Consider the following 25,008-nt stretch of genomic DNA (forward strand, 5'->3'; position numbering starts at 1 on the left):
GGCACTCGGCAGGAGGGGGGAGCGCCGGCCCCGGGCGCGCGGCCCTTGGAGGGGGCCCTGCCCCCGGGCGTGCGGCTGGGGGGGGCCGCCCCCGGGCATGCAGCAAGGGGGGGGCCTGCCCCCTGGGCGCGCAAGTGTCCCCGCCCCCTGGCGCCCGGCGGGCAAACGGCCACGCCCCCTGGCACCAGACAACCTCAAAAGGTTGGGGACCACTAGAATAAGCAGATTTGACCATTACTGAAGCAATGTAATAAATTAAGAGAAGAGTGTACTTACATTACTCTGGTGTTTATTAACTTCCATAGCATGCTTAACATCTGGGGGCTCCGTCATATGTGCATAATCTGATGTCACTTTTTCAGCATCATATTTCTGTTTGTAGAGTACCTTAAAAAGCAATATAGGTAAAAACAGATAAACACAGATCTACTAGGAGATATCATTTTAAAGGATAATACCTAAATTTACTAATCACTAATTTGAAGGAAAGTGACACTATCTTGAATTTATGAACTAGTTTTCTTATTTTTGCAGGAGAAATTAAGCCAAACATTAAGCAATCCTACAGCTTTCATAGTACTGCATGTACAAGCCAACCAAATATGTGAAAACTTACATTATACCTAACCTTGACATAAGCTTTTATGCTTACATTTAGCAAATGTACCAGGTTTTGATTCCTGAAAAGGAAACATGCATCTCATAGACTTTCATAGACTCATAGACTTTAAGGTCAGAAGGGACCATTATGATCATCTAGTCTGACCCCCTGCACAGTGCAGGCCACAGAATCTTGCCCACCCCTCTTAGAATAATCCTCTCACCTATGTCTCAGATATTGAAGCCTTCCAATACTTTGAAGGCCCCAACATGCAGAGAGTCCTTCAGCTGTGATCTATGCCCAATGCTACAGAGGAAGGCGAAAAACCTCCAGGGCCTCTGCCAATCTACCCTGGAGGAAAATTCCTTCCTGACCCCAAATATGGCGATCAGCTAAACCCTGAGCATGTGGGCAAGACTCACCAGCCAGACACCCAGAAAGTTCCCTATAGCAACTCCTATCATCCCTCCATTGACCTATTTCCAACTGGAAATGAATGGTCAATTAGTTACCAAGATCATGTTATTTCATCCAACCATCCCCTTATAGAATCAGAACTGGAAGAGACCTCAGAAGGTCGTCAAGACCAGCCCTCCGCTCTAGGCAGGACCAATCCCATCTAAATCAACCCGGCCAGGGCTTTGTCAAGCCGAGACTTAAACACCTCTAGGGATGGAGACTCCACTACTTCCCTAGGTAACCCATTCCAATGCTTCACTACCCTCCTAGTAAAATAGTTTTTCCTAATATCCAATCTGGACCTCTCCCACCACAACTTGAGACCATTGCTCCTTGTTCTGCCATCTGTCACTACTGAGAACAGCCTCTCTCCATCCTCTTTGGAACCTCCCTTCAGGAAGTTGAAGGCTGCTATCAAGTCCCCCCTCACTCTTCGCTTCTGCAGACTAAACAGACCCAAGTCCCTCAGCCTCTCCTCGTAGGTCATATGCTCCAGACCCCTAATCATTTTGGTTGCCCTCCGCTGGACCCTCTCCAATGCGTCCGCATCCTTTTTGTAGTGGGGGGCCCAGAACTGGACACAGTACTCCAGATGTGGCCTCACCAAAGCCGAATAAAGGGGGATAATGACATCTCTGGATCTGCTGGCAATGCTCCTCTTAATGCATCCTAATATGCCATTAGCCTTCTTGGCTACAAGGGCACACTGTTGACTCATATCTAGCTTCTCATCCACTGTAACCCCCAGGTCCTTTTCTGCAGAACTACTACTTAACTGGTTGGTCCCCAGCCTGTAACTATGCTTGGGATTCTTCCGTCCCAAGTGCAGGACTCTACACTTGTCTTTGTTGAATCTCATGAGATTTCTAGTGGCCCAATCCTCCAATTTGTCTAAGTCACTCTGGACCCTATCTCTGCCCTTAAGCGTATCTACCTCTCCCCCTAGCTTAGTGTCATCTGCAAACTTGCTGAGGGTGCAATCTATCCCCTCATCCAGGTCATTAATAAAGATATTGAACAAAACCGGTCCTAGAACAGAACCTTGGGGCACTCCACTAGAAACCGACCGCCATCCTGACATCGAACCGTTGATCACTACCCGCTGGGCCCGGCCTTCTAGCCATCTTTCTATCCATCTTACCGTCCATTTATCCAATCCGCATTCCCTTAACTTGCTGGCAAGAATATCGTGGGAGACCGTATCAAAAGCCTTGCTAAAGTCAAGGTACACAACATCCACTGACTTTCCCATGTCCACTGAGCCAGTTACCTCATCATAGAAGCCAATCAGATTGGTCAAGCACGACTTGCCCTTTGTGAATCCATGCTGACTATTCCTGATCACTTTCCTCTCATTCAAGTGTCTCAAAATGGATTCCTTTAGGATGTGTTTTCAAACTGCTCTCTGTACTAAGCAATACAATAATCCATGAGAAAATGGTAAATACTAACACAGTAAGGTTGAAAGCTGATCAAGAGAAGGAAGATTTGAAACTAAAATCTTCAATATAAAGAAAAATTAATACCCTAAAATTCTTTAGAAAATAGCCCCTGAGAACATTACCCAAGACTATTTGAATATATGAGAATAGAAATCGGTGGAAATGCCCTTTCTTGCCTATTTGAAAGGCACTATGATTCTATATAAGAGACACAAATCAAGTAACCTAGGAGATATAAAATACCCAAACTGACTATATCCAGTAACGAGAAGATCCACAGATTAAAGATGAATGTGAAAAGTAGACTTTTTCTAATACTACCATTTTAATGCATATCCAAAACTTTAAAAACATAAAATATGCTGTATTTCTATAGGATGTAAAACCAAAAACAAAGATGGCTTGTCCTTAGGGGAAAAAAATTCATACCAAAACAAAAATCTGAGACACTATCTCATTATATTATGTATTACATTTTGTAGCTGGCAAAGCAAGTAACCCCCAACAAAATCATAGGAGCAGTCTAGTTATGTAATCTGTGACCAAAACCCCTCCCTTGAAGGAGTCTCTTTCATGACGTTTCCAACCCTAGCAAGCCTGAAAAAAAATGTCCCAAGATTGCTTCCAAAATGGAATCACTCACTCGTACAATATACATAGTACCATATATTAACTTTTTTATACTGAAATGTTAGCTATAGCAACAAAGTCATCAATGTGAGAAACCGTATATTAATTGCACAGAAGCTTCCATCAGTTTGTGTAAACAGCTCTGTTTGTGTAAACAGACGAGTATTTGGCTTGCAATTTAACAACTTTATAATCTTCTTTCTCGGTGTTCTCTATTTAACTTAATTTTGTGATAATGTAACATTTTATTTTGTAAAGTAGAGAATCATAGAATTATTTTTCATTAGAAAAAGGCAAATAGTAATCTATAATCTACCTGGAGTCCAAAGAGATCATATATTCATAAACTATATCTCACAATTTGTATAATCAAGTTTGAAAGATTTAAAGAAATGGCAATTTCACCAGTATTCTTAGAAACATGTTATTTATATACAGTGATTTATCTTGTGCTTATAATTTTTTCTCATTTTATATAAGTTTTCCATGCTTTGGCATATGTGTTTATATTTTTAAACATTAGCATATAGCACAATAAATGTGCTAAACAGAAAGATTAAAGATTACAGGTCCTCCTAACAACCTTAACTCTGCCCCAAAGTGATGCAATATATTAACAATGCATTATGATAAAAGCATTTTAGTGTGTGTGACAGTGATTAAACTGATCTGTATGGATAAATTACGTTTTTTCTCTCTCTCTCTCTCCTCCCCTGCCATTGTGTCCATATAGAATACAGGCAGTCCCCGACTTACGCGGATCCGACTTATGTCGGATCCGCACTTACGAACGGGGCTTTCTGGCCCCGGAGGTCGAGGTAGCGGATTGCTACCTGCGAGCTCCGGGCGAGAGAGCCCCGTTCGTAAGCTGCTCCGTGCCCCTGGTCTGCTGGAGACCGTCTCCAGCAGACCAGGGGCACCGGGCGGGTTCCCACGCTTCCGAGGCTTTGCCAGAGCAAAGCCTCGGAAGCGCGGGAACCGCTGCTGCTGCCGCTTGAGACCTGGTGCCTGTGGTCTGCTGGGGACGGTCCCCAGCAGACCACAGGCACCGGGACTGAAGCCGCAGCCGCGGGGGGGAGGGGTCCCGCGCCTCTGAGACTTTGCCAGAGCAAAGCCTCAGAGGCGCGGCACCCCGCTGCCACTGCTGCTCTGCTCCCCGTGTCCCTGGTCTGCTGGGGGGGGGCGCGGACAGTGTGCCCCCCCCCCCAGCAGACCAGGCTTTTGTTTTGGACCCTGGAGCAGAGCAGCTGGGGCGCTGCGGATTGGTCCTGCAGCACCCGCTCTGGGCACTACTGGACCAACCCGGCAGCATCCCAGCTGCTCTGCCCCAGGTCCTGATTCAGCGGCTGCTGGTCAGTTTCAGCAGTGGCTGAATCAGGACACCTGGGGCAGAGCAGCTGGGGTGCTGCTGGGTTGGTCCAGTAGCGCCGAGGGGTGCTACTGGAGCAACCCAGCAGCACCCCAGTTGCTCTGCCCCAGGCGTCCCCAAGTCAGCCGCTGCTGAAACTGACCAGCGCTGACTACAGGAAGCCCGAGGCAGAGCTGCTCTGCCCCAGGCTTCCTGGAATCAGCGCTCATCAGTTTCAGCAGCAGCTGACTTGGGGACGCTTGGGGTTCTTAAGTTGAATCTGTATGTAAGTCAGAACTGGCGGTCAGTTTCAGCAGCGGCTGATGCCAGTTCCGACTTACATACAGATTCAACTTAAGAACAAACCTACAGTCCCTATCTCGTACGTAACCCGGGGACTGCCTGTAGTCAATACTGTTTTGGTACCCTGGCTATGCATTTCCACACCTTAAAATATTTAGTTTTTTTTCAAGTTTAACCTTATCTCTGAATTTCCTGAATTCCTAATGTTTGTTTCTGCATAATTACAACATTTAACAATAATTTTTACCTTTACATTAATAATTAAGTTACCGATATGACCACTCACCTTCAACTCCAACTTAACCTAGTGTTATTGTTATTTTGGATTTTGTTGTTGAGATTTCTATTTTTGGTCTACGAATATATATAAAATGGGCATGAAGTAGTAGAGAAATAGGACATGTAATAGGTACATGAGAGAACTGTGTTACCAGATATGCTTTTGAATACAGAATTATAACTAGACTATTAATATCTGCTGCTTTTCAGAGAGGAAATTAGAAACACAATATACTTCACCATAAGCATTAAGTAATATATGTAACTGTTGAACATTGTGTAATATGGGTACCAAGTATGAAACTGAAGGCTAACTTTTACAAACTTGGATGCCAGTTCTGGTTTCAATAAATTAACATTACAATGATGCAATAAAGCTCAAGAAACCATTTACAGCACATCTTATAGCAGGCATGTCCAAAGTCCGGCCCGCGGGCCAATTGCGGCCCGTGTTCCGGTTTAATACGGCCCCCCAGGTAATTTGGCAATATCTATCTTTTATGGCCCCCAATGAATCCATATGTATTGAGATGAATACATTGTAAAATCTCAGTTAATGTCAGTTGGTCTAAATCAGTTATAAATATATTTGGACACAACATGTATACTTGGTGTTATGTTCCTGATCATATTTTTTGAACTTAAAAGTTGACAGACAACCTTTATTACCAATAATATGTAATGTACTTTACAATGTTCCTGACATATATTTCAGCTTCCTGGATTTTTTTTTTCATCTGGCCTTCAGATATGAAAGGCAGAGTGATTTAACACCTGTTTAGATTTGTCATCCATGTGACGAAATGAAAAGTATGCCGTTTGCAATAAACTTTGCATAAAATAGTTAATTTGCATTTAATTGTAATGGTTCAAAGAATGTCAGGCAAAATGGTCGGCCCTCACGCATGTTCACTTCATCAAATCTGGCCCTCTTTGAAAAAAGTTTGGACACCCCTGTCTTATAGTAACAGGAGGGCTCTGTGTATTAGAAAGCAATTACATTGATGCTCTTTGACTCTCCTGGAAGTCAAATGTGGGACTTAAGATTCTCTTGATACTTCATCATCAAAAACAAGCAGAAAATATTGTTAAACATCCACATAAAATAACTTCTTGAGATGCTGTAGCAAATGCTTGAAACAAGAAACTATCTGCTGACATGTTATAATCTTCAATTTGCTTTATGTTCTTTTTTTCCAGATAAGGAATAACCAGAGCAATTTTTTTCTCATGGCAGAAACAAAGCAATGGAATGCATACAATCTTTTATGATGTTCCTTGCATCATTTCGTCCCTCAGGCTATTAAAAATGCTTTGTGTGTGCAAAACCATTTTAAAACTATGTTGGAAGGGGGCTAAGTCCACTGCTTTACAGAGGGGAAAAAGACAAGGTACAAAATAGGGATACAAGCAACTAGTCCATTAATCGACTACCCAATAGGCAGGGGAGGGGAGCAGGAGCCGGCTCCCCCAAGCACTGTCTCGGGGAGGAGGGGCAAAGGAGTCAAAGGCATAACAAGGGACCAGGCGTGAGCCAGGAATCTGCTGACTCCTGGCATGTGCCCGGTCCCAGATGCTGCGCCTCTGTTTTTTAAATGTATTAAGAGCCGCCAGGAGCTGCCTGGGACAGGAGCTAACCCTGCTGCAGTTCTGTAGTTTCCCCCCTTACTGACTAATCACGTAGTCAATGGAATTTCCATCGACTACCCGATTCGCTGATTACCTGTAATTTAACATCCTGAATACAAAACTAGAGCTCATTGGGAATTTTCCAATGGAAAATGCCATATGTGTAAAAATCAAAAATTTCTGTGGGAAAATTCTATTTTGCCAGAAAATTACAATTTTTCAATGGGTAAGTGAAAATGAAGGCTCCCTGGGTGCTCACCTAAAGGACTCATCTGAATTCCACTTTCTGCTATAAGGGAGAAAGTGAAATTGATAAGAACTTTTTTGATGGACAGCCAACAGGTCAAAAAATAGTTTCCATTCCCCCCCCCCGCCCCCGCCCCTGCCCCTGCCACCCCACTTCCACCCCATGAAAAAAAAATCTGGAAATCACATTTCATTTTTTGTTCCAATTCCTGAAGGAAAAGTTTTCAAAAATTCTAAAATTTTTGCAAGAATGGATTTCCATTTTCCAGATACTTAATAACAAGAACAAAGAGGGTTGTTATAAAAGCCAGAGCTGGTCACATTTGTGCCTCCACTATATATTACATAGAGAAGCTAAAGTATAATTACAGCCAAACCTGAACAGTGAGCATGGGAGGCATGGCAGAATATATAATCATGCCCTCTCCAGTACGGATGCAGCCACTCCATATGAAATTATGTGGCTGGAATGCTACAGGGTGAAATCTGGCCCCACCAAAGTTAACGAGAGTTTTGCCAATAACTTCAATGGAGGCAAGCTTTTCCTCACAGAGGAACGTGATTGTAAGTTGTAGGTAGGAACTGACCTTTCTAGGTGCTTCTGTCCTATCTTAAACCAAGGAATTTTCCATGCAACTTCCTCCAGTAGACTCTGGCAGACTCAACAGCTGGACAAATACGCCTAATCATCACTCTTGGTGTGGAAATTTTATAAACTTTATGATCAACCTCCTGACATGGCCCAACAATCACCCTCAGAAAGAGAGCATGGCTTTTCTACCCTGTTTTAATATCCCTTCCACAAGATAGGTAGTAGCATAATGACCAGTAAACCCACAATCCTACTCCCCATCTTAGATTGCTCCTTGAAGAAAATGACAGTCTGCTGAGCTACAACCTCATTGAAGGAGAAGCAGCAAATATCTTACCATGACTAAACTGAAGCTTAAAATAATTTACTTCCTAAATATCACAGTGATAGACACAGTATAGATTAGACTTGGATACTGTAAAGATTTTTTAGGAGAGAATCCTGCAAGAGTTCAAAGCATTTTTAAATTCAGCTCAGTAGGAAAGAAACCACCCCATCTTCACTTCCTCTTTTGGGGATAACACCTTGAGAACTCTGAGTTGAAACATTTTTGGTTGATTCACACCACAAGTTGAAAAATGTATCAGCAAAGTCTCAGTTTTATGGTCTGTTATAATGTATATTATACCTACCTGGGTTGCAACTGCTTTGGAGGACAGAGTCATAATTCAAAATGATCTGGACAAATTGGAGGTAAACAGGATGAAGTTTAATAAAGACAAATGCAAAGTGCTCCACTTAAGAAGGAACAATCAGTTTCGCACACACAGAATTTGGAAGCGACTGTCTAGGAAGGAGTACGGCAGAAATGGATCTAGGGGTTATAGTGGACCACGAGCTAAATATGAGTCAACAGTGTGATGCTGTTGCAAAAAAAGCAAACATAATTCTAGGATGCATTAATAGGGGTGTTGTGAGCAAGACAAGAGAAGTCATTCTTCCACTCTACTCAGCACTGATTAGGCCTCAGTTGGAGTATTGTGTCCAGTTCTGGGTGCCACATTTCAAGAAAGAAAGATGTGGAGAAATTGGAGAGGGTCCAGAGAAGAGCAACAAGAATGATTAAAGATCTAGAGAACATGACCTGTGAAGGAAGACTGAAAGAACTGGGCTTTTTTAGTTTGGAAAAGAGAAGATTGAGAGGTGACATAATAGTGGTTTTCAGGTATCTAAAAAGGTGTCACAAGGAGGAGGGAGAAAAATTGTTCTTCATGGCCTCTGAGGATAGAACAAGAAGCAATGGTGCTTAAACTGCAGCAAGGGAGATTTAGGTTGGACATTAGGAAAAAGTTCCTAACTGTCAGGGTGGTTAAACACTGGAAAAAATTGCCTAGGGAGATTGTGGAATCTCCATCTCTGGAGATATTTAAGAGTAGGTTAGATAAATGTCTATCAGGGATGGTCTAGACAGTACTGGGTCTTGCCATGAGGGCTGGGGACTGGACTCGATGACCTCTCGAGGGCCTAGTATTCTATGATTCTATCATTATAAGCTCTAAAGGAAGCATTTGTGGCATAGAATGGCAACTACTCTTTATTTCATATTTATTTCTTTAGGAATATTGGACGGCTCGGCAAAATCTTGAATAAATGTCATATGAAAAGGGCAGCCCCTATTTATTTTTGTGATTTTTTTTTATGACTCAAATGTTTTTACTCTCAGATATTTTCCTTAACATCACTGGTGTGTAAGAAAATATGATTTCATACATGAAACCAGAAAACATAATTACTGTAGAATATTCTCATTTGGAATGGATCCAGGAGCGAGTCCCATGGCAAACTAATTAACTGATGCTTTATAAATCAAACCAAGTGTTTAAAAAACATTATACAATTTTGTTACTTTATCACTATTATAATCTGTAATTTATTTAAACTATAACTATTATAATCAGATAGACAAGGTAGGTGACATAATATGTTTTGTATAAGCTGAAAGGCTTGTCTCTCTCCAACAGAAGTTGGACCAATAAATTGTGTAGTTTATTTTGAAATTTGGAATGAGGTTTACAGAGAATAGTGAGCCTGTTATGTTACAAAATAACGGACCTGCTCACAAGACGTGGAATAGCTATTTCAGGAAACATCCAGGATCCTGAAATAGCACTGCAGTGTAGACATTGCACTTGTGACCCTGGGACAAATCTAGCTATATTACTTAAGTCTTATAATCCATCATTTTACAATGGCATGGTATGTTGATGTCATTTTAGTTACTGTTCTGAATTAACTTATTGCACTAAGATTTCTGTTTCAAACTACTAGAAATATATTTCACAGTAATACATTTGACTTTTACAGACATGACTGATATACTGCCACCCTTGTGGAGTTTCAAATGCTGACTCGATAAGTCAGTGTACAAATAAAAATCTTTTTCCTCATTTAAGATTTCAGTGTTTCCCTTTATGATGGGTAGTTATTTTCATTTGCAAAAGGAATGGTTACAGTATTTAAAGAACTTCCAGAGAACATCAGTATGTTGAATGATTGACTTACTGTATTTAATATGGAATAGAAATCCTGACTGTGCTTCATGTTATGCTTTTTGCTTTTGCTGATCTAGCAGGTCTCAAAAAAGTGGCGAATGTATTTAAAATAGAAGAGAGTGGGAAGACACACCTAAAACATGTAAATAACTGGCAGATAGGGAGCATTACTTCTAGATAGACATTTAATGCATAAGTTCAAAGCTGATTTTTTTCCACTTAGACTTATGGACTTCCAACAAAAAATGTTTGAGTTCATAAGTACTTTCTACCACAAATGCAATCTGAGTAGGGTTGCCAGTTGGTCTCCCAAAAAATACTCAACACATGGGCTAAAAAATTTGTCAAGCAAAAAAAACCCACACCAAACACACATCCTGTGGGGCTTACTACCAAGAGCCACCAAACTGGGAACAAAGGGGGAGATAGTAGAGCCTGCTCTGCAAAACAGCCACCTGCTACCCAAAGCAGAGAGAGGCAGATCCTGGGCAACACAATGGCAGGGCGGGGGTGGGGGGGGCAATATGGGTAGGAAAGTGACTTCCCCATAGCCAGGTCTTTGGGTGTCCCAATGGGAAGAAGCAGAAATTCCACCCCAGTCAGTTTTGGCTAAGAGCCCATGGAAGGTGCCTAAACGCAACCACAAAGCACCTGCGGGCTTCTCTCCTGGACTACGGTGCCACAACGCACTTGAACAACGCTCAGGAGCAGGGACAGGGCTTCTCCTCCTCCCCAAAGCATCACTCCTCCTCAGACACAATCAGCTGAGGGCTCCCAGTGCCAATTGCGCCCTGCCTCCCAGCCACTCCCTCCGCCCCCGCCCAGCTTCTGCATGCAATCAGAGGCTCCCAGCACCGACTGCAGTTTCACCTCCCAGCCTGGGACTCCCTCTGGTTGCTTGCAGAAATCTGGAACTCCCAGCCACTTCCCCCACTTCTGCACACAACCACAGGCTCCCATCTGGGAGGCGGGGCTGTGATTGGCACTGGGAGCCTCTGGTTGCATGCAGAAGCCAGGTAGGGGAGTAGCTGGGAGTCCCAGCCACTGCCTTCACCACCGCCAGGCTTTTGCACGCTATCACAGGCTCCCAGCGCCCCACCTCCCAGCCACTCCCCCTCCCCCTGCCAGGCTTCCATTCGGCGCCCAGCCGGAAAAACAGAAAATACCGGACATTGCACATGTCCGGTATTTTCTGTTTTTCCGGTTGGGCACCGAATGGAAGCCTGGCGTTTCTGAATTTCTTTACTGGACAGAGGGTGCAAAAACCGGACTATCTAGTAGAATACCGGACACCTGGCAACCCTAAATCTGAGTGACACAACTGGACTGGAGAAAACACTAAAAATATGCTGCAGGGAACAATGGGGCTTTAGCAAAAAATATGGATTAGATAATGAAGTCAGCCTTTTGATCTCTAACTGGTCGGAATCTAATGACCGTGCTTCACTGAAAGCAGGGGATGCCATTGCAGCGGTGCTTTATGACCACTGAGGGGAGACCAAGATGAGAAACTGCTGCAAGAAGGCAGGTGGTGATCAGCTTTGCAGCACTGCCTCACTCCAGGGCAACATAAGGGTGGAAGGCTTTAGAGGTGCAAGCATTGGCATTAAAAACCCTTTCCCCCAGCCAGCCCTCAGAAACGCCCGGAGCATGCTGCGCAGGGCTCTGGTGGCAATTTAAAGGGCTCAGGGCTCTGGTTGCCTCCACTGCCACAGTAGCAGTGGCCGGAAGCCCCGGAACTCATTTGAATCACCAGGCCCTGTGGCAGCTGCCCCCATGCCGTCTCCCCCAGCCATCAACTGGAGTTGATAAAAATCTTACAATGCCAATGTAACACTTGGATCATGTAGACTGCAATGTAAATTTGATTTGTCTTCTTTTCCATGCGTTACTCAGTAGTATCAAATAATTAATGTATGCATTACTAAATGACTTACTGTTTTTCAAATACTTTTTACTGAACATAAGAAATATCATCAGATGGTGTAAAATGCAGTATTCTCCACTGAAGTCAATAGAGCTGTGACAATATACACTCACTGAGAAACTGACTCTGTAAATCAAATATGTCAGAAAATATCTGTTTAAAGCTACTGGAGTTAGTAGTGTTCTGTTGTGTAACATCTAAAAATAACTTGTTTTTTAAACTTTACCTTGCTCTGAAGCTGTGTAACTTGCCTTGCAAAAACACTGTCAATTGTGGCTGGCATCAGTTTATACAAAGAATTGGAAAGGTCTTTTTTAGCAGATCCTTTGTACTTTGCCTAGGGGTAAAAAAGACAAATAATACAGAAATTAATTCAAATAGAATCACATAAAAACTAAACTTTTACCTTGAAGTATAATGTTATGAGGAAGCTTCTACTGGAAAAGACCTAAGCAAATATTATAGAGTAAATTAAGAACACACACACTGATTTTGAAATCACATTGTATGTCAGATTAGTGGATATAATCCATGAAACACTGTAATGTACTTTATAGTTAAACTGAAGTCATTTTGAAGGAAGCCTTCAATGAGGCAAGAAGGATCAGCAAAAAAAAAAATAAATAAATAAAAATCTATCACTTACTAATTCACTTCTTGATCCAAAAAGCAAAATTATCTATATATTTTCAGATTTCTGGAGTTTTGCACATTGTGTTTCAGTGGATAAACAAACAACAGAGTTTTGTGATGTGAGCCAGAAAAGTAGTACTGAATTTTCGGCTTGCTTTTGTTCTCTAAGGCCAAGTATCTCAGGATCTGACACAAATTTTAAATTCATAAAACAGTGTCAGATACTACCTCTAAATGTAATCACAGTTATAAGGAATATGCCAACAGAAATGCATTATAATATTTAATTGACATGCACCAACTGGAGCATGTCTAATTTATTACTCTGGTTATTCCTATTAAGGACTGTTTTTAAATTCTTCCAGAAAATTAATTTTCTCCAGATTTTTGGAAGTTGAAAACAGATGACAAAATACAATGCTAAAAATACCTACATTCTTCACGAAAGGCTATGGAACACTAGAGGTCAGCAATTTACAATTTTAGTCATCTATTGCTTTGTCAGATTCAACCACTGCAACAAAACATGCAATCTCAATAGAAGCCTAAAAAACCTTTGAAACTGAAAGCAATTTTTTAGCTTTCATTGCATATTAAATCTTAAGTATTGTTTTATTAATAATCAGCAACATCACATGCTGTAGTTTTCTGATACTAAACAAGATAGCACATAACTTCACATATACTGGGCTTCTTTAGATTGTGTGATGTCTCATCTCCGTTATGACATTCATGTTTGTGAATAAGAAACTTCAGAATAATTCCATTATGTTTATTCCAACTCATGAGTTATCCTACCTATTCCTGACACATGAAGATAAATGTCAGAAAAGCAGCAAACATGTGCTTGTGTGCTTCTTTATTTGGTCTCAGTTCACTAGCACTGACATTTCAGAGAAAATATATGAAATGTATATGAATTAGGGATGTTAAAATGCATTTATTTTGGTAAATATGTAACCACTGAAAATGCCAAAGGTTACATGTTTACGGGGAGGTGGCTCCTTGCATGCACCAGCTCCCGCGGAGCTGGCTTTTAAGCCCACTACCCACATATACCGGCAAGGGGCAACTGGTACAGTTCTGCAGGGAAGGCCAGCAAGCAGGTGTGGGGAATCAGCTGGCACAGCAGGACAGAGCCTAGACTCATTCCCAGTGCAGGATATCAGAGAAGAGCACCCTCCAGCTGTGTCTAGACTGCAGGGTTTTTTTGAAAAAAGTAGCCTTTTTTCGAAAAAACTTCACCTGCGTCTAGACTACAGTCACGTTCTTTCGAAATTAAATCGAAAGAACGCGGCTCTTCTTTTGACGGTGGTACTCCTCATTTCACGAGGAAGAACGCCTTTTTTCAAAAGTGCTCTTTTGAAAAAAGGCGTTCTTGAATGCAAACAGGGCTTTTTTGAAAGAGAGAATCCAGACTGCCTGGGTGCTCTCTTTTGAAAAAGCGGCTCACTTTTTCGAAAGAAGAGATTGCAGTCTAGATGCTCTTTTTCAAAAGAAGCTTTTTCGAAAATATCTTTCGAAAAAGCCTCTCTCAAAAGAGTCTTGCAGTCTAGACGTAGCCTCCATGAGGGAGCCCAACCTGGAGACAGCTAAGTGCATAGTCTCCTCTGGTTGCAGCAGAAGGCTTTGAGAGGGCAAATCCAAGGATGTCCAGACCTTTCAGTTTCTGGAGGCCAGAAAATCCCACAATTCTAGTCAAGAACAGGACTACTGCTTTTCTAATCATTTTGATTTTTGTTTTGTTTTGAGTTGAAAAATAAATAGAGCCCTGGTGAAAATGTCACGAACAGAACCAAGTATGGCTGATTATCCCAGATTGATGAGCAGGCCCCCCAGTTCACAAGGAGTAACATCTACTCCCCCAGAACTATTTACATTTAATGTTTATCAAATGCTGCAGGGTGCTAAAGGAAAGCAGTTATGCAATTTTAAATTACCATTACACACAAACTGCATAGTGCAGTGACACTGTTATTATAACCCAATACAACTTTTGGATTCTCTTGCTAGCTGATATTAATAGACTCCCCAGCCAACTCACACAAAAATTGCAATATTCCATTTGGTGATTTTTTTGTTAGTAACTAAGCACTGAAGAATATTCAGCATTCTTTTACATCTTACCTGAGAAATAAAAGCACTCAGATTTTTCACATGATTTAACTGAGGGGTGTCAGATACAAATGTGAATTTGCCTTTACATTTTTCATACTCTTCTTTATAGTGGATCTGAAAGAAAAAAAATTAAAATTGACCCTAAAAATAGAAACAAAGGTTTTATTTTTAGATTTATTCTACTCATTCAAACAGAACACTAAAATACTTTGTTCTATGTCAAGTGGCTTGTAAACACCACATCATTTAACACAGTAAGCCACAGAGAAAACACACTCAAGTAATGTCAGCGATCTACAACAGCAAGAAGATCAAGTTATAACACAAACTCCAACTAGTTCACAGAACACTTAGGTCTTGTTAAAACAAATAATAAAATCTTTGATTTGATGTATGATGTATTTGTTATACCTACAGCATATTTCATCCACTACTTGTAATTCCTGTAGAACCTTTAAAAAAAGGAATACTGAAGATAAAGTTTTCTCCCCTTAATTTCACATAAAAATTAAAAACAGCCTTTTAATTTCTACACACAAATATTTTCCCAAAGTATATTCAATTATAGATTTTATGTATCCAAGATCCATGAATCAATTCTGAGAGGCAGGTTTCAAAATATTGCCCCCAAAGTCTCTAGCATTTGAAGTCAAGCTCCTCTAGACAGTGGTGTAGTGCCGTTAACACCAGATTCTTCTTGAAGGCAGAAAAATAATTAAATTCAAAAGCTCATTACTAATGTCCTTTCCACAAACAGAGGGCAAATTTTGCTACAATGGTGGGGTCAAGGGTGACAAAACAATGGATCTTCTTTCCCTAAAATAGTTATTTTAGAAATCCAACAAAAAAGTATCAACTCATTCTTTCTCATAAGACACCACCACATTATATACTTTATTGGGCTACAGATAACTAACAAATGTGTAAGTTACTGTTGCTATGTGTCTGAGTTAGCATTTTGTGTTACAGTGTGATTGTGAGGATGTGTATTATATTATGTGTATTAATATTATAATAATATTATATTTACTGAATATGCTGAAGATGAATGGGACTTATATAGCATGTCTACACTGCACACTTATTTCAGAATAAGCTACTTTGGAGGAGTACATGGCAAATGCCCATCGAAATAGTGCTGATCTATTTCAAAATAGAGCATCCACACTCACTGGACGCTGATAAGGCCACTCGGGAGCACTTCAAGCAGGGCATCAGGACAGCAGTCACTTCTGAGGCTTGAGCTTATAGGGATCCCCCCCATACAGCCATGTGTCAGACGAAGACAATGTGCTTTGAGCAATGTCATTTGTGACCTAGACAGCGGGCCCTTTCCTGCTGAGACACAGATGTTCCCGGGGGGAGCCTCACTACCCCCATGCCCCTGGGACAAGGAAGTATGGGAAGGTGCCAGCCAGACCGGGAGCCTACGGGCAGGAGAGGAACTACAGGGCAGCTGGTCTTCCCTCTGTGCTGCACACATGTCGCGTCTGGCAGTGGCAGCATCCCACAGGGAGAGGACTTGTATCCCTGCCCACTGGAAGAGAGGGGGGCAGAGTGCTGTGGGGAGGTGTGTGTGAGTGGCAGACACTCCTGTGCCTCACCGTGCTGTCCCCAGAAGCAGATGCCACCCTGGAAGTGTGGCCATGCCCATGTGCCATGTACAGCACTCCTGAGTGAGTGTGTCGCTCTCTTTGTCTCTCCATGTCCCCACCCTCTGTCTAGCGGTGGCTTGTGATGGAAGGGTGTCCCACCCTAGGGTTGGGAAGAAGGCAGGCCTCTCCAGATACCCTGTAAGCAAGAGCACAAGGGTCCTCTGTTGCTGCTTCCTGGGGCTGTGCGCTATGCAATCCCCATGCCGAGAGACGGATGCAACTGCCTCTCACCACATGCCACCTCCACCTGTGTGTGTCTAGGGACAGTAATGGCACTCACCTGAGGGGCTTTCCCCAGCCTCAGATGATGCCCAGGAAACATCCTGGGTTGGGGTACCAGCTCTAGGGTGAACATGACCTCCTGGATAGCAGGAATGAAGCTGGTGCTAGCTTCATCCTTCTCCTCCTCACTGCCTGTGCCCTCTGGGAAGGTGATGACAGGCATCTCCAGCCCTGAGTACATAACAAGGTGAGAGAAGGGACTGACCCATCCCCTAGGATATGGTGAAACTGGGTGTAGTATGGGCAGGCCTGCAATGCATCCTGGAGCAGGAGCTGCACTCCCCGACCTTGGCATAGGTCTGCCTTAGCTCCTTGACCTTCATGCACACCTGCTCCTGGGCATGCATGTGGCCCTTGATGGCCAGGCTGTCTGCCATCCAGCTGTAGATGTCTGCATTCCTGCACCTGGTGCGGAGATCCTGGATTTTCACCTCCTCTCCCCAGACCTCAATGAGGTCCACGATCTCTGCACCAGATCAGGAAGCTGCACACCTCTTCCATCCTCAGACAAGGTCCTGAGAGCTGGCTGCTAGCTCCCTTGCAGCCTTGGAGGGCTCAGAGGGCGCAATGGAGTTGCTCATAAACACGCTGGTTTGGCAGCTGCTATGGGGCTCAGTGGCCCGGGCCCACCATGAGCCACAAGCTCTTTCCCCTGTGGCTGCAGCTTTAAGGGCTGCAGGAGAAGAGGGATTACAGTGGATGAGAAGCTGAATGTGAGTCAACAGTGTGCCCATGTAGCCAAGAGGGCTAACAGCATATTAGGGTGCATTAGCAGGAGTATTGCCAGCAGATCTAGAGAAGTGATTATTCCCTTTTACTCAGCTCTGGTGAGGCCACAGCTGGAGTATTGTGTCCAATTCTGGGACCCTCGCTATAGAAAGGATGTGGATGCATTGGAGAGGGTCCAGCGGAGGGCGACCAAACTGATTAGGGAGCTGGAGCACATGACCTATGAGGAGAAACTGAGGGATTTGGGCTTATTTAGTCTGCAGAAGAGAAGAGTGAGGGGGGATTTGATAGCAGCCTTCAACTTCCTGAAGGGAGGCTCCAAAGAGGATGGAGAAAGACTGTTCACAGTAGGGATGGATGGCAAAACAAGGAGTAACGGTCTCAAGTTACAGTGGGGGAGGTCTAGGTTGGATATTAGGAAAAACTATTTCACTAGGAGGGTGAAAAACTGGAATGGGTTACCTAGGGAGGTGGTGGAATCTCCATCCCTAGAGGTTTTTAAGTCTTGGCTTGACAAAGCCCTGGCTGGGGTGATTTAGTTGGGATTGGTCCTGCCTTGGGCAGGCGGCTGGACTTGATGTCCTCCTGAGGTCTCTTCCAGCTCTGTGTTTCTATGATGAGTGTGGACAGACTGGCTAGCAGGGCACCTGTGGGAAGGGCTGGAGGCCATTTATATCAAAATAACTCCATTTGCCTTGTCTACACATGTCCTATTCTGAAATAGCTATTCTGGAATAGGCGTTATTCCTCGTACAATGAGAGTTACAGATTTCAGAATAAGATCTCATTATTTCAATATTATTTCAAAATAATGGGCTTGCTGTGTAGACACTTGCAAAGTTATTTTGGAATAACGTCCTTTATTCAAAAATAACCCGCTATGTAGACAACGCCATAAAGGGACAGAATATGATAGTGAACATAGCATGTAAGGATTAAGGTACTTTTAAAGAAGCATAGCTTAACTGAACTTCCCTTGTTTTTAAGGAAGTTTGTGAGTAGGTATTCCCCTTTAAACAACCGTAACTGCTTGAAGTTCTCTTTCAATATTGGTATTGATATGGTTCAATGTAAACTGAATTATTTAGACGCAAGCTCTTCTATTCATCATCTGTTCCTATCTCTCTAACCTCATTTTCACATTCTGCACTGCAGCAACTTATATTTATGCACTGAAGACTTGCTGACAGAAGCAACACGGGCTGAGCAGTAGCAAATGAAAAATTTCTTATCCCATAATTTCTGTTAGCAGTGCCTCCTACAATTCTGTTATGTTTGCTCCCCTTCACTCTGCAATTTCCAAAGGCAGTTCAAAACTGCAGCACACCATGTGCTGGCCATGCCTTCTTCCACTTCTTTCCAGATGAGTTATGCCAAAACTCCTGTGCAGATGCTAACACCACCACCAAATGCTAACTTATTAACTATGTAAAGCAGGCAACTGTTTGCACAGTAATTATCTAACTAAAAAGCTGACCCCTTAGCTAATGAATTATTAGGGAAAGCAAAACTAAAAGAGAGGCTGCTAGAAGAAAGGAAACTTTCAATTAGGAAATAGTCAATGATGCAGCTTATGACACAGGTAGGCCAGATGCCAGTTCTTGTCAAGTCTGCAAGTATTTGCTACAAATTAACAAACTCATACCTAGAAACCACATCAGTTTACTTGTTTATTAGTTTTGCTCAAAATAAATAGCCTTTTGACTATCTGAGATAGTCTTTTAAGAATGCATTTAATGTGTAGACATCATGAAATGTTTGCAAGTTGCTGCAGCTTTCATCTCACTTGCAATGTCAGTACTCCATGCTAAGAAAACATGCAAGTTTCACTTTGAAAATGTTTGCTTTGAACTTGTGAAACCAGATCTGGGAATCATCCTATGCTCATCCAGACGGGCTATCAAAATAAGGCATATCCAGGATTGGTTAATGGTCCTATCACAACCAAATATGGGCAAGATTGTGGACTTGGAAGCTAAATGACAAAAATAAAATAAAGTCAAGTCACAGAAAACTTGCCATCTTTTTGGCAGTTTGAACTCTGACAGGGTCAGAGACTTTGAACTGAAACTAGAGATCCACAGAGGCTGCTTCTTGGGGCTGTCCTGAAAGACACTTTGAATTGACAGCTCACTACAACTGTGTCAGTCTTAGGATTTAGATGGCAACTCATTTCTGTGAATATATTTGCTTGCTTTAACCTGTAAACAACACACTTGTTTCTTTTTCCTAGCTAATAAACTTTTAGATAATTTATTATAGAATTGACTACAGTATAAGATGTGGTGTAAGATCTAGGGTACTAACAATTGGGGGTAAATGTCTGCTCTATTGAAACCTGAACATGTTGTAATTTTTGGTGTAAGACAAGTGACCATTTATTACTAAATCCAGTTTATCTGGGTGGAAAGACAGACTGGAGCATTGAAAGGGACTGTCTGTGACTCCGTGGTAAGACTGTTACAGTGATTCAAGAGTTCACTTTTGCCACTGGCTTGGTAAAATGCCATTACAGAACACACCATCAGTTTGGGGTGTTTACCCTGTATTTGACAGTCTTCCCTGAGGCAGGCACTCTCAGTTGTGAGCCACTCCAGACAGTGTGACACAGCTCAGACTCCCCCGCTACTCTCTTGCATCTCAGAAAGACTGAGCAACAAAACAGAAGTAGGGAGGGATAAGGAGAAAGTAAAACAGAATGAGCGAGAAAAGAAATAAAGACCATTCAAAAGGCAATATTAGTACTGAATCACTTCCTGCAGCATCTTTCTGCCAAGGAAGGCCTGTGCAGAAGACAGAAATTCCACTTTAAAGCATTTGATAAAGGTGTTAGCCGATGCCCATGTGTCTAATCTGCATATTTTGGTGGTGAAATTATATGCTCATTTGGCCCACAAAGCTTCTATAGATGTTGTGGAGTATTCCTGTTCCCTCTGGAATGGACTTTGTAGGCCTGCACAATGCATTCATTGTCTGTTCCATCTAGCAATGAACAGCTTGGAAGCTCTGAGTCCGTGACACTTTAAATGGAAGGAGACAAGATCTTCTAGCGGATTCTATCACTTAGTACAATCAGATTTAGGTTTAGTCTGTGTGCTTGTCAGTCAGATGTTGTGGCCTAGGACTGAATGAGGGAAGAATAATGTCCCAAAAGTCATTGAAAGAAGAGTTTACTTTGGAAAGAAACAGTTGCAGAGTTCTCAGTACCACTTTGTCATCATGGAAAGCACAAGCAAGGCTGCCAGACGTGACACTAGTCTAGCAGGCATAATTGGCAGACTGAGAACAGGTCTTGATGGAGATATACAATGCTAACATTGAAGCCAGAGGTTCGGAAGAGTGAGTTGCTAGGGTTTTGAACGCTACTGACAGGTTCCATTTTGTGAAAATTGGTGCTACCACTCGTCTGGCCTGTCGGACAGCTCTGATGCATCTGGATACTTGGAGTACTCTGACAGCAATCAAGAGCAATGTTCCCTCTTATTTTAATCTTTGTGCAGAATAATTTTTGTTATGTGCACCGAGGCACATGTGAATGTGCACCACCAGTATAAATATATGTTGCTGGCTGTAAGCGCTCTGCTAATCAGCTGGGCAGCATTTGAATCTCTCCTGGGTGGCTGTTCAAGCACTCAGGGAACACTGATCAAGAGGATCCTGCAAACAAAACAAGGTCCCTCACCAAAGACTCTTGTGTAAATTACATTGTCATGGGATAAGAGGAAAGATCCTTTCATGGACTGAGAATTGGTTAAAAGACAGGAAACAAAGGGCAGGAATAAATGGTAAGTTTTCAGAATGGAGAGGGGTAACTAATGGTGTCCCCCAAGAGTCAGTCCTGGGACCAATCCTGTTCGACTTATTCATAAATGATCTGGAGAAAGGGGTAAGCAGTGAGGTGGTAAAGTTTGCGGATGATACTAAACTGTTTAAGATAGTCAAGACAGAAGCCGACTGTGAAGAACTTCAAAAAGATCTCACTAAACTGAGTGATTGGGCAACAAAATAGCAAATGAAATTTAATGTGGATAAGTGTAAAGTAATGCACGTTGGAAAAAATAACCCCAACTATACGTACAGTATGATGGGGGCTAATTTGGCTACGACAAATCAGGAAAGATATCTTGGAGTTATCGTGGATAGTTCTCTGAAAACTTCCACACAGTGTGCAGCGGCGGTCAAAAAGGCAAAAAGGATGTTAGGAATTATTAAGAAAGGAATAGAAAATAAGACACAGAATATCTTACTGCCCCTGTATAAAACTATGGTACGCCCACGTCTTGAATACTGTGTACAGACGTGGTCTCCTCACCTCAAAAAAGATATTTTGGCCTTAGAAAGGGTTCAGAAAAGGGCAACTAAAATGATTAGGGGTTTGGAACGGGTCCCATATTAAGGGAGGTTAAAGTGACTGGGACTTTTCAGTTTAGAAAAGAAGAGACTAAGGAGGGATATGATAGAGATATATAAAATCATGAGTGGTGTGGAAAGGGTGAATAAAGAAAAGTTATTTATTAGTTCCCATAATAGAAGAACTAGAGGACACCAAATGAAGTTAATGGGTAGCAGGTTTAAAACAAACAAAAGAAAGTTCTTCTTCACACAGCACAAGGTCAACCTGTGGAACTCCTTGCCAGAGGAGGCTGTGAAGGCTAGGACTATAACAGAGTTTAAAGAGAAGCTAGATAATTTCATGGAGGTTAGGTCCATAAAAGGCTATTAGCCAGGGGATAGAAATGGTGTCCCTGGCGTCTGTTTGTCAGAGGCTGGAGAAGGATGGCAGAAGACGAATCTCTTGATCATTGTCTTCGGTCCACCGCCTCTGGGGCACCTGGTGCCGGCCACTGTCGGCAGACAGGCTACTGAGCTAGATTGACCTTTGGTCTGACCCAGTATGGCCATTTTTATGTTCTTATGTAAAACACTATTCAGGTCTAACAGATAAGTAAGTATATCTAAAACTCCTGTCCCTGTTGATGTGAAGTTATGCTCTAAGCACCATACTTCGAAGCAGTGCCATTTCTGATTGTATGTTTTTCTAGTTGCATGCCTGCATGAGTTCACGAGGCTCTGTTGTAATTCATTGGGACAGTGACCCTCTGAAGGCATCAGCCAATCACCATCCATGCGTGGAGGTGGAGTGTGTGCACATCTGTGTAGTGTCTCTGTCCATTTTGCTGTGTAAACAGGGACCAGACTGGTGAAAACGCATGTGGTGGTTGAGGGCTCATCTGCTGTAGGTAAGGGTACCAAGTCTGTCTGGGCCATCTTGGAGCTACCAATATGACCTTTGCTTTGTCCTGTCTGATTTCAGGATTGTTCATTGAATCAGTTGGAGCAGTGGAAAAGCAAATAGGAGGGGTGCTTCCCACTTTATGCTAAATGTGTCACCCAAAGATCGGGGGCCTACGCCTGCTCTTGAACAATAATACAGGCACATCTTGTTTTTGTAGGTGGCAAATAGATCTACCACGGGGGAGCACTCTTTCTAAAATAGATGGCAAAGAATTGTAGGGTTGATCTCCCACTCATGATTCTGAGAGAAGTTTCTGCTGAGACTGTCTGCCAGGACGTTGTCCTTGCCTGGAAGGTAGGTGACTATCAGTGTCATGTTTCTCGGTATGCACCACTGCCAGTTTCATTGCTTCCAGACATAATTGATAAGATCATGCTCCCCCTTGTAGACTGATGTAATATATCGTCATGGTGTCGTCTGTTACAATTTGTTCCATTTTGTTCTGAATTATAGCCTGAAGGTGAATGCAAGCATTGAGTTCTGCCCTGAGTTTGAGGAGATTTGTGTGTTTGTTGGCCTCGTCCCGGTGCCATTTAGCTTGTACGAAATGTTTGCCCAGGTGAGCTTCCCACCCTATTAAGGAGGCATCTGTAGTGATTGTTAGTGTTGCAGGTGGTTGCTGGAAGGGTATCCCGCTGCACAGATTGTGGTGCAGTGTCCACCATGTGAGAGTGGAGTTTACTTTGTTTGGCATCGAAAGCTATCTGTTTAGATGGTATGAATGTAACTGGGAAGATCTGTTTAGATGGTGTGTGTGTGTGTGTGTGGTTTGTATACCCTCTTGAGCCACGCCTGTAACAGTCTCATGTGTAGTCAGGCAGGGACCATACAGAAAAAACACATTAAACACATTAAAAAGTAATAGTTTTTCTGTCTCCACTACATACATACACACACACACACACACACACACACACACACACACACAACTTTCAGACATCAAGAATCCTAAACTGCCTACTAGTATAAGCTATGGGTTTATGCATGATATACTATGTAAAATAAAACAGTTTCTCTGTGTTCAGATCAACAGGAAATCATCTTATTACAGAGCTCTAATCCATCAGTAAAAATTACAGTTATTGTTCCTGTGAATTTATTTGAGTCATGATAAAAATATACTTAAACTTTTTAAATTAGGCTGCATATGTAGCCAGCACTTAGGTAAAAAAGGTAAATATACATTTTTCTTTCCAAAGTAACTGCAAATTATTTTGTTCAGCTGTTGACAGAGAGATAGTGAACTTTAAGGCCCCTTTTGGATAAATCAGCCTCTTCTGGGAGAACATGACCTTTAAACCTCATAATTTAAGGCTTGAGCCAATTTCCATTGGAGTTAATGTGAGTCTTTAACTTGAATTCAATGGGAGTTGGATTGGGTCCTTAATGAATTAATGTTGTACTTGATATTTATTTTAAATGGAAGCAATCTGAAATTTAAATGCCAATTTTTCATATTTAGGCACATACAGTTTTGCACATATATAGCTATGTATTGAAAATTATGTGCACAAATATATGCTGCATGTGCATAGAGTATTTGCATGTTCACAGTGCCAATTAGGAGCCTATGTAGCCATTTGTACAAACACATCTGGTATTTGTGCCTTCAATGAATTGCAAGCAGGCATGTCTATGTCCAGCTTTGAAAATGTGTCCCTAAAACCAGTAAATGTGTCTAGAAACCAGTATTTGAAATTCCAACATAATGTGATGCCTCTCAGAAGGCCGTGACAGCAGGGGTTAAACCCGGTACCTTTGACTCTAAAAGCATAAGCCTCTACTGCCTGAGTTAAAAGATCTGAATTTCCTAGGCAAGGCTAGATTAGGCTCATTAACCTTTATGCATGGCTCAGTCACTACAGAAATACAGACTGCTACAATTAGTAGGAATGAACTACACACAGAATCCTATAATGGAATCTTATTCCAACCTGCAGAAATAATTTCAGCTTAACACCTGATAGGGGCCACTATTTGTCACACAATGCTCATGGGTGGATCAGCAGCAGAAGCAGTCAAACCAGGACTTCTGAATCAAAAACGTATGTCTCAGCAACTGAGCTAAAAGACTCATCTGTTAACTGAAAGGCAGTAGCTGCCTCTTGAACACTTATGTACTGCAGATCCCACTAGATGGGAAACAGAAAGCTACATTGAGTAGGTGTACTGAGTGGGATACAATTGCAAAAGAAGAGTCAAAGGACCAAACTCTGTTAGTTCAAATTCAGTCACTATGCAGCCCTACAGAAGTTATATGGATACGCTCAATACATTTGCACATGTGTAATTGAGGGCAGAATCTGGCACAGGAACAATGGTACACACCGGCTATTATTAGCTTTTA

General features: G+C 42.3%; 1 protein-coding gene across 5 annotated transcripts in view; it reads right to left on the minus strand.

Annotated features, from left to right (window-relative positions):
* NEBL (nebulette) overlaps positions 1-25,008 on the minus strand; it is a 416,787-nt gene that overhangs the window by 99,264 nt on the left and 292,515 nt on the right. For 3 of the 5 annotated variants that reach the window (XM_075922490.1, XM_075922489.1, XM_075922492.1), the window contains exons 3-5: positions 14,709-14,813; positions 12,175-12,285; positions 277-387 (exon numbers count right to left, since the gene is read on the minus strand). The exons of the other annotated variants lie outside the window; for them this stretch is intronic. In XM_075922490.1, the coding sequence (XP_075778605.1) occupies positions 277-387; positions 12,175-12,285; positions 14,709-14,813 (327 nt within the window). The remainder of the gene's footprint in view (positions 1-276; positions 388-12,174; positions 12,286-14,708; positions 14,814-25,008) is intronic. 5 annotated transcript variants of the gene reach the window in all.

This window comes from Pelodiscus sinensis, chromosome 2, assembly GCF_049634645.1.
Source record: "Pelodiscus sinensis isolate JC-2024 chromosome 2, ASM4963464v1, whole genome shotgun sequence".
Taxonomy (NCBI): domain Eukaryota; kingdom Metazoa; phylum Chordata; order Testudines; family Trionychidae; genus Pelodiscus; species Pelodiscus sinensis.